The sequence below is a fragment of the Carlito syrichta genome, unplaced genomic scaffold (assembly GCF_000164805.1).
Source record: "Carlito syrichta isolate Samal-C Ts95f unplaced genomic scaffold, Tarsius_syrichta-2.0.1 Scaffold305319, whole genome shotgun sequence".
In the NCBI taxonomy this organism is placed as follows: domain Eukaryota; kingdom Metazoa; phylum Chordata; class Mammalia; order Primates; family Tarsiidae; genus Carlito; species Carlito syrichta.
This window is the reverse complement of record NW_007249415.1, coordinates 72,205-81,927: the sequence shown is the minus strand read 5'-3', so window position 1 is coordinate 81,927 and position 9,723 is coordinate 72,205. Positions and strand designations below refer to the sequence as shown.

At 46.7% G+C, this 9,723-nt stretch overlaps 1 protein-coding gene across 1 annotated transcript in view; it reads left to right on the top strand.

The window, feature by feature from the left end:
* Positions 1-9,723, top strand: part of TSPEAR (thrombospondin type laminin G domain and EAR repeats) — a 201,016-nt gene that overhangs the window by 124,748 nt on the left and 66,545 nt on the right. The window contains exon 2 of the mRNA XM_008061562.1: positions 8,458-8,678. Within this exon, the coding sequence (XP_008059753.1) occupies positions 8,458-8,678 (221 nt within the window). The remainder of the gene's footprint in view (positions 1-8,457; positions 8,679-9,723) is intronic.

The window sequence follows — 9,723 nt, the reverse complement described above, 5'->3', positions numbered from 1 at the left end:
GAAAGAAAGAAAGAAAGAAAGAAAGAAAGAAAGAAAGAAAGAAAGAAAGAAAGAAAGAAAGAAAGAAAGAAAGAAAGAAAGAAAGAAAGAAAGAAAGAAAGAGTGGGTGGCAGCTCACTGTTGCATTCATTAAATTTTACATAAACACTTTTTGAGACTGAAGCAAATCTGACTGGCTTCAATGTGAAAATAAAATATAAAAACTGATCTTGGAGTTATTTCTAAACAGAATTTGTCTCTAATCCTAACGAGAATTCAGAAAAAAAGAGAGAGAGAGAGAATTACTATACTTTGTAGTTCTTTTTTAAATCTAGGGTAAACACTGCAGACACAAACACCACCAGCGAGTATCCTCGAGTTAAACGGGGAAAGGGTGAAAATGTATTCTACAGAACAGTGGTGGGAATAGCACAGAGTTCACACCTGCCCTTCACCACATGAGCAGCTTTCACAGCCACAGATCGGTTACCAACTCTTGGAAATTAACACTGGCATGTTCCTGTTCACTAAAAGACAGACTATTCAGATGTACCAGCTTCCCACAAAGTCCTGCTTGGGGTCCCACATGGTGTTTGCTGAAAGGTGTCTGTAGGTGTCTCTTGTTCCAGACAGTTGCTCAGTCTCTTGTTGCCCTTGGTAACCTTGACTGGTCAGGGGTTTTATAAGAGGCCCCTCAGTTTGGACTCATCTGGTGTTTTGACCTGATCAGAGCGGGGCATTGTGTTCAGGAGAAGAAACCCACAGGAGTGGTATGCCTACTGCGGTGGGGACCATGATGTTGACATGTCTCATCACCATGAAGTGACTATTTTCCCCTCTGCTGCGAACAATGTTTTAGGGACATTCTTTGAAACTTTGCAAATATCCTATCTCTGTGAAAGCATTTTCCCAGTAGTGTTGGCAACCTTTGAGGGTCTGGCCTGTCACAGTGATCACTGTGGGTTCCTCATGGAGATGGTCTCTATTTCCTTTCTGTCAACATTAACTAATTGATGTTCCCCCATAAGGAACAGCTGTCCTTGCTCCCCCATGTGTTTATTTGCTCCATTATTTATTTATTTCAGGTGGACTAAAGAATATGTATTTTGTTGTTTGAACTATTATCTAATGTTATCACCATTTATTTTGTGGTTCCAGTTATTCCAACTTTGGCCACTGGGAGCATGTCCATTGCAGCTCCTGTGCCCTATCAATGCACCACCGTAGCTTGACTTTTCTTACTTTCAAGTCTAAGTGTATCTTAAAGCAACACTTGACTCCATAAAATGGAATGAGTGTTCCAATGAGCTGAGCAGAGGAGGTTGGCTTTAGAGACAGAGAAGGACTGAAGAAAGTGGAAGCCAAGAATAAAAAGTGGATGGGCCATTTCTTTATATGTGGGAACAGGGAGATGGAACAATAGAAAAATAAGTGACTGGTTCATACCAGGTGACTTCAGGTCACTCATATTTTCCGTTTCATCCCTGAAATCAAATGCTTCTCCATGGAGCCCTGGCCTCTTTTAGTGGATAATGGTGTTTAGAAGCCAAGATCTGGAGTCAGATGTGCTCAGGACACTGGGTATTGCTTCCCCTCATCCCCAGTGGTCAGAATAAGGAGGCCTCCATGCGTGTGTGGACATATGCCTGTCTTAGGAAGACACATTCACTGGCTTCTGAGGAGGAATCATGCTAACTCTAGTTTTTCTAGATTAGTGTTATCTGGGCTAAAAATTTCCCTTCTATTGCCAAGAGAGTTTATCATGAAAGGATGGTGGATCTTCTGGAATGGAATGCTTTTTATGCAACTGTCGAGAAGATAGCATAGTTTTCTTTTTTAGTCTGTTAATATGATGAATCACATTAATTGATTTGTAAAACTTTTAGCTTTGCAATAATTATGGATTCATAAGAAACTGTAAGATATACAGAGAGAACCTGTGTACTCCTAAAAGATAAGATTACAAGTGTAGCCTAAAGGTCTCAAATTGGCCTTATTGCAATTCTGGAATCCCGCAGCACTTGAAATGAACAAGTGTTCCAGTGAGCTGAGCTGAGCAGGTTGGTTTTATAGACAGAGAAGGGCTGAAGAAAGCAGAAACAAACAACAAAAAGTAGATGGGTCATTTCACTTATTTTCCTTGTAAGATGGAAACTGGGAGATGGAACAATAGGAAAATAACTGACTGATTCACACCAGGTGACTCCAGGCCTCTCTTTGTTGTAAGGATTAAAGCAAAGGTGGCTTCGTTATCATGCCCGTGAAAGGTTGAAACTGACCTGTTTGGGAAATTAGGCTGTCATCTCTCTCCTGATTCCCGAAGGCCAGACAACAATTCAGTTTCAGTTTGGTGTGTGTAGGCAACTCCAGTTTGAATTTTTGTCTGATCTGTTGGGCATAGTACAGGATTTTAGTCTACAATGATGGCCTATAATTTTTGTTCAACAGGCCAACCTAAATAACAAACAGAAAGAGGCTCTCAAAAAGAAAAGATGTTTATTTGGGAATTGGGCATTGCAATGGGAACCTGTGAGCCATAGTAAACTGTGCTGTTCAGGGAGGTAAAGGAAGACAAGGACTTTTAAAGAAAGAACGAGGAAGGTCACATAATTGTTTGGAGATAATTGTCCTTGGCTACAAAGATCAACAACAGAGGTGACATTGGTTTGAGGTTGGACAGGCAGTCACTGGGCAGATGTCCTTGCAGAAGCAATTTTTGTTTTCTTTGAGAAGGGATCTTACTCTGTCACCCAGGTTGAAGTGCCGTGGCATAGTGTTGGATCTTGTGGAACGGAATGCATTTTATGCTACTGTCAAGATGATCACATAGTTTTATTTTTCAGTCTGTTAATATGATGAATCACATTAATTGATTTGTAAAACTTTGAACTTTGTCTCAGCCTTCCAATTAGCTAGAACTACAGGCACACACCACCATGTCTGGCTAATTTTTGATTTATTGTAAAGACGAGTTCTCACCAAGTTGCCCAGGCTTGTCTTGAACCTCTGGGCTCAGGCAATCCTCTCGCCTGTGCCTCCCAAAGTGAAAAGTATTTTTTGTGTAAGGTTGCAGTGGCCTTTGTGCAAGGTTGTGGTCTTCACAGAGTCTTCTACGATGGTTTCTGTTATCAGGCATACGTGCAGGAGAACCTGTCTTCACTGTTGCCAATCTCCAAGGGAGTTGCTCAACAATGGACCTTTCCCTGCTCAGTGCTGTTCACCTCAACAGAATGAAATCAGGTTTGGTCAAGCACAGCAGAAACTTTATTCATTGATCAAGTGATGGAGAAAGCACCTTTTTCCCAGGGGTTGGGGCACATAGGTGGAGATTGGGGAAGGGGGATTCCTGGAAAGAGGTGGAACTTTCCAGGAGGGGCTGGAGCTACAGTCTTGTCTTTTCTTTTGCACTCAGCAGACATCTTCTGAGAAAGTCAAGTTACATTTCTCTTCCCTGAGCAGTGATTTTAGTATGGTTATGGAGTGAGAATTCAGGTCGTAGCCACATGGATACAAGATTCAGATCAAGGGAGCATTGCTGGGCTCACTTCGTCCTGCAGCTGGTTTATTGCTGTTGGTATCCAGTCTTCATTTCTGTAAGCAAACACAGGTTAATTTCACAGGTTTTAAGGCTTCCTGAAAAAAATGAGTTCATGTTGTGATGACATCCTGGTCTTCCCCATCTCTATGTGTCAGAGTGTTCTTGACATTAGTGACACTGTTTTGATTCTGACAACTTTCATCAAGAGTGCCCAAATCAATTGACTTTTGAATGTCAAGCCAGTCTTGAACTCCTTGGCAGACCCCGTTTGGTTGTGATGTATGGTGATGTATGCCCTTTTCACTTGCTGCTGCATTTCTCTTGCTAGACTTTTACTGAGGATCTTTGTGTGTACATTTATGGGTGGATATTTGTCCATAGTTTTATTGAACTGTCTTTACCGGTTTTGATAAGGCTTCCTTTACAAAAGGAGTTGGCAGTGTTTTCTCTTCTTCTATTTGTTGGAAAGATTTCACAGAAATGGCTTTTCATTTCTCTTCCTTAAGTGATTGGTAGAATTTTCCAGGAAACTGGGTGCTTTCTTTGCTGGGAAGTTTCCTTTAATAGATACTGGCTTGCCAGTATTTCTATTTCTTCTTTAGCAAGCTTTGTATTGGTGCCTCTCAAGGAATTGGTTTATATACTGAATATACAGGCATGGTGTTGTTTGTTGAAGTCTCTGACTATCCTTCCCCCTTCTGAAAATGGTCTAGTAGTATCCTCCTTGCTCTCCCCATCCCTTTCTTCTTGGTCAGTCAGCTAGAGGTTTATCTGTGTGATTGAGCCTCTCAAAGAAGCAGCTTGGCTAACATCTCTTTTTCTTTTGCTTATAGTTACATGACCTTCTGCCCATACCCTGCCCTTTACTGGCTGTGGGTGCTGTTCACTCTTCTCGCTCCAGTTTCCCTAGGTGATGCTCCAATGTTGGAATCGATACCTTTTCTCTTTTCCAACACTAAGAACAACACGTCTGCTTCTGCCCCAACTGCGCCCCAGACCCTTTGGGGCTGACTTCCCTGGTCTGTACTGGAGGCTGTGAATGGGCTGATCTCAATAGCTCCCCACCCCTCGGCCTATTTCTGCAGTGCCTGGATTTGTACCCATGTTTTACAGGAAACGGAGTCAAGCAGGACTTGCAAGCAGCTTGGATCAGAGGCAGGTGAGCCTCAGAGGCGCCCACCCAGTGCGGCCTGAGGCAGTGCTGGGGATTCATCTGCGTTCAGGTTTCCACTCCCAGGAAGGCTGTGTGTGTGTGTGCAGGACTAGGGGCACAGGAAGGCTGGCTGGATCGCAGGGATAATCGTTCCTGGCAGGAGGGAGAGGGATTGTTATTGCAGAGGTGCCTGGGGCAGGACCAGCCTTTTTCCTCTTTGCTTCTGCCACTCTGGGCTCCCAGCAGAGGTGGGACTATGGGTGGGGCTCTCGGGGACCTGAGCATCCGGTCCTGGAAGAGTTTGGTTAAATCCCTCGTCCCATGCCAGCCGCATGAGTCTCCTGTCCCCTGAACGTCCATGTGCCCAAGGTGGCCAGGTGGTGACTGCACCCTGGATGACACACGAGAAAGTCAGGAAGAAGGATTTTGGTTCTGAGTGGGCAAGCAAGTGGCCAGCAATCAACAGGATCACATGGGAGGATCACATGGGAGGCTGTTTATATGTTCGGAGCTGGCCATGTTAAGGGGGCAGCTACACTTACCTGTGTTTGGCAGAGACTCAAATGCAGGCAGGGGATGGGAAAGCTCCCAGGTAAGAAAGGGAGGCCCAGCTATACCTGAGTGGAGGCTGCAGCCTGAGGGGCAGGCAGAAAGTCCCTAGCAGGGGTCATCCTATGGGATCAGTGAGGGGCATATTTAGCTTTCTCTGGCTAATCCTGAGATGGAAATAGGGAAAGATATGAGGCAGACTGTCATCCCTGGCCAAATCCTGGACCAAGTACAACAGAGGCTGAGGTCTGGTCTCCAGGGTCGGTGGCTTCAAAAGCCAGAGCTCCTCTGTTCCAGATGGCCTAGCCGCTGGCTGTCTGCACATTGTCTTGCCATGACATGACAGTGCTAATAGACATGTCATTCACTGAGATGGCTGTGACTCTCATGAACCCAATCAATGCTCATTCCTCCATCAGAGATCTTTCCAGTACAGCGCAAAACTCACTGTTTCTCTGCTCACTGAAAATCCCATGTGGGTGTATAAACAAGGCAAACATCACTGAACAGTGCACTTAGACTCAATACCTGTCAGAGTAAAGACTGTTTATGTTTGCATGGATTGGCGTGGGGTGGAGAAAAGGAAGAGGCATTTTTATTTTGTTTTGTTTTTGTTTTTGAGTTGACGTCTCACTCTGTCACCCAGGCTGGAGGGCAGTGCACAATCACAGCCACCACAGCCTCAACCTCCTGATCTCAGGAGATCCTTCCACCTCAGCCTTCCAGGTAGCTGGAACTATAGGTGTATGCCACCATGCCCAGCTAACTCTTTTTAAAAAATTATTGTAGAGACATGGTCTTGCCAAGTTGCCCAAGCTAGTCTTGGACCCCTGGGCTCAGGCAATCTCCTCGCCTCTGTCTCCCAAAGTGCTGGGATTATAGGCATGAGCCATTGCACCTGGCCAAAGGCAGTTTTAATTAAACAGTGAGTGGAGAGGCTCATACAGGATTGGACAGGATTCTGCTTCCTGATTGCCAAAGCCCAGGAGCCCCCTGGCAGGTGGTGGGCCCTGACTGTCTGTGCCCCAGGGCTCAGCAGCGCAGGGGCATACTCTGGGTTCTTGGTGGTGGACCTCATGTTTCCTGGACGGGGGTGTGGACCCTGTTGTGCTACAGCTAAACCCCTGAGGGTGAGCCCACCACCAGGAGAGATGGTACACCAGTGCCTTTCAGGGATTTTTTTGTGGGGGTTGGCTAGTATGCACAGGTTTTACTTAGAGACCCATTTTCTCCAGTGGGCCCAGGACACAATCCCACAGGGTGTGGTGTCTGATTCCACAGCCCAGTCAGCCTGACACTTGGGTCAATGTCACAATCCTGGAGCATAGACTCACCACGTCTCCTCCCCACGAGATGCCAGAGTTCTTCCAGGGTCAATCTGGGGTTCCTAAACACACGGCTACCTCCAGGGTGATAACTGCATCTTAATATCTGGACACAGAGGCCAGGCGCGATAGCTCATACCTATAATCCTGGCATACAGGGAAGCCGAGGTAAGAGGATTGCTTGAGCCCAGGAGTTCGAGACCATCCTGGGTTACATACATTTATATATATAAATTAGCCAGGTGTGGTGGTACATGCCTGTAGTCCCAGCTATTCAGGAGGCTGAGGCAGAAGGATCACCTGAGCCCAGGAGGTTGAGGCTGTGGTAAGCCATGATCACGCCACTGCACTCCAGCCTGGGCAACAGAGAGAGACCCTGACTCAAAAAAAAAATATCCAGCCACAGAGAATGTAGACCCTTCTACACACAAATGTCTTCCTGTTGCCATCCCTACGGAGTGGCTCATTTTATAGCACAAAGTCTTTCGAAGAAGCCATGAAGCCTCTTCACACTCTACCTTCTTTGTTTAATTGCATAAGTAATAATAACAATAACAATACATCTCCCTGTCACAAAGCAGGCCACTCCCTCTTCACAGCACCTTCCCATCTGTGTATGTCCTGACATACTCCAGTGCTGGGGATCACACGCCACCCAGGCCCCTTGCATGCCCCTTCTTCCCACCCTGTGCCTGGGCATGCTGCCCACAGCATCCCACAGCCAGGATGCTCACGGCCATGCCCTCAGCCATTCCTCCTTCTGAGTCATCTCCAGTTTTTCTCCAACTTTTCTTGTGACACCTCTGTCCCAACAAGGGTGCTTTTCTGGGACATGGTTCTCAGCAGACCTGCTGTGTCCAGGTTTTTGTACTCCATATAGAATATCAAGGACACATGTCCAGTTCTGTGCTTGAAGCTCGATGTCACCAAGCTCCTGCCCCATCACCCAACATGACCACATCCCTTGTGTCCATCTCCCCCAGGGCTGGAGTGTGTGGAAAGATGAACTCAGAGAACCAAGCACCATCGTGGTTGGACCCCAGGCACCCTGAGCCAGACTCAGGCAGGAGGCCCCTTAGCAAGACTGCCAGTCCAAGGGGTCAGTTCCAGGAATAGCTGTTGCATTCAGATGTGCCCATTTACCCCAAGCCATGGCCAACTGTGGTGGCCAGGGACAGTCCAGGCATCAGCCTTGGGCTCTGCTCCCAGTCAATCATCCTGGGTCCAGGGAGTTACCCTGAAACCTCCTTTCTAAGTCCAGAATGTCTTCCACATACCTTCTTCCTTCCTTGTCATTGGCCTCAGATGAGGCCAACCTGACTCATCAGGTTTGTTTCTAATGATTTTAAACTATGAATCAGAGGGTCTCCCAGGAGCTTACCCACCCTCCCCACCCACCTGGAGGGGGGTGGGAGGGAAGTACCTCTAGCTCCAGGACAGCTTCCAGATCTCCAGCATGTAGTGCAAAGAGAGGCCATGCCTGATTGGTTTCAGTCCCAGATGTTTCCTGTGTTTCCTGTGGTGTCCTTGTGTCTCCAGCAAGCAGTACACACCTTCCTGTGTCCTGCACAACTCACCCTGTGCCTTGCACAGTGCCTCGCTGGTGACCTAGAAGCAGCAGCCACATGGGGTGTGCATCTGCAGCCCAGAAGCAGCCAGGAAGAATCCCCCAATAGCAGGAGCAGGAGAGGAGGCCACGCGGGCAGGCCCAGGACAGTCATCCCTGTCTGGTGCCTGTTTCCCCTCTGGAGAATTGGGGGCAGTCATGGCATGAAGCTCATAGGGGCTGTTGTGAAGATTATAGAAAATGCCAAGACAGGCCTGTGGCACCTGGGCTCATACATGTTGGCTGTCATGGGTACCACCCTACATGGTTGTCCTGGTCTAATGCCCCTGTGATTTCTGTGTTGTAGAACTGCGTCCCTTGGACATCCTGGCAGAGGTGGCCCCTTCCGATGGTGCCACGAGCGGGATCAGGATGGTACAGACTGGTGGCGCGCGGGGGCTCCAGCTCTCTGCAGCGGCCCTCCATGCCATGAGCTTTCCTTCTTCAAGGATTTTCTTTGGATGTGACCTCTTCCCCGAAGAATTTTCCATTGTTGTAACCTTGAAAGTCCCCAACCTTCCACCCAAGGTAAGTGACACCTTTTGCTCTTCATGTTAGTATAACATGATTTTCCCGACACTGGTGTGGGCCGAGGGCATGACTGAGTCAGGCTACAGGCAGGCATTCGTCAAGACTCTGGGGAGTTTCTGGAATCAAAAGTGGTTTGCCTTGTAGTGAGGGCCCCATCACAGGCAGTGTGCAGGTAGAGTCCATGTGACCATTTGCTAAGAATTTTTATTGTCACTTCCTGCAATTATAGGTATAGGACTTAGCATTTTTATCTTGACATCTTTTGACAGGAAACTTAATTATAGAAATCATTTATAAAACATACACTTTGTAGGTCCATTTACCTGTGTCATCGATACCAAATCTAACAAGCATTCACCACTCGCACTCTCCCCCAACTAGTTTGAAATGGTGTTTATCTCCACTTCCTCTGCCCCACACCTACCCACGGATTTGGGACAATGCGCATCATACATGTGCGGCAGAGCCTTCCAGGGTAAATAAAAATGGACTTATGTTTCCACTTCAGAGTCTTCGATTAGGAGAGAAAAGCACTTTCCCATCTCTGTGGGCTTTTCCTCTGAATGTGGCTCAGACCCACCTTCCTGTGGACTTGCTTTCCCCTTATTCCTGCTTTATTTTTATTTTTGTAGCGATGAGATCTCTCTATGTTGCCCAGGCTGGTCTCGAACTCTTAGACTCAAGCAATCCTCCCACCTTGGTGTCCCAAAGTGCTGGGATGATAGGCATGAGCTGTTGCACCCAGACCCCTTGTTCCTCCTAATCCACTATACAACCCACCTGCAGAATAGTCCATTTCAGTATTTTTCAGTTTCATAATTTCCATTAAAAAATATAGATCCCAATTTTGGGTTTAAATTCTCCATCTCAGTGATTTCCTTGAGCATGACTCCAGTATTTGGATCCAATGACTCCATTATGAGGACAACTCCAATATGCCTGTCATTTGCAAGGCTGGTCTGTTGTCTGCTTTATATTTTTACTTTCTATCACGTTCAGTAATTTTTTTTTTTTTTTTTTTTTTTGACAGGGTCTCACTCTG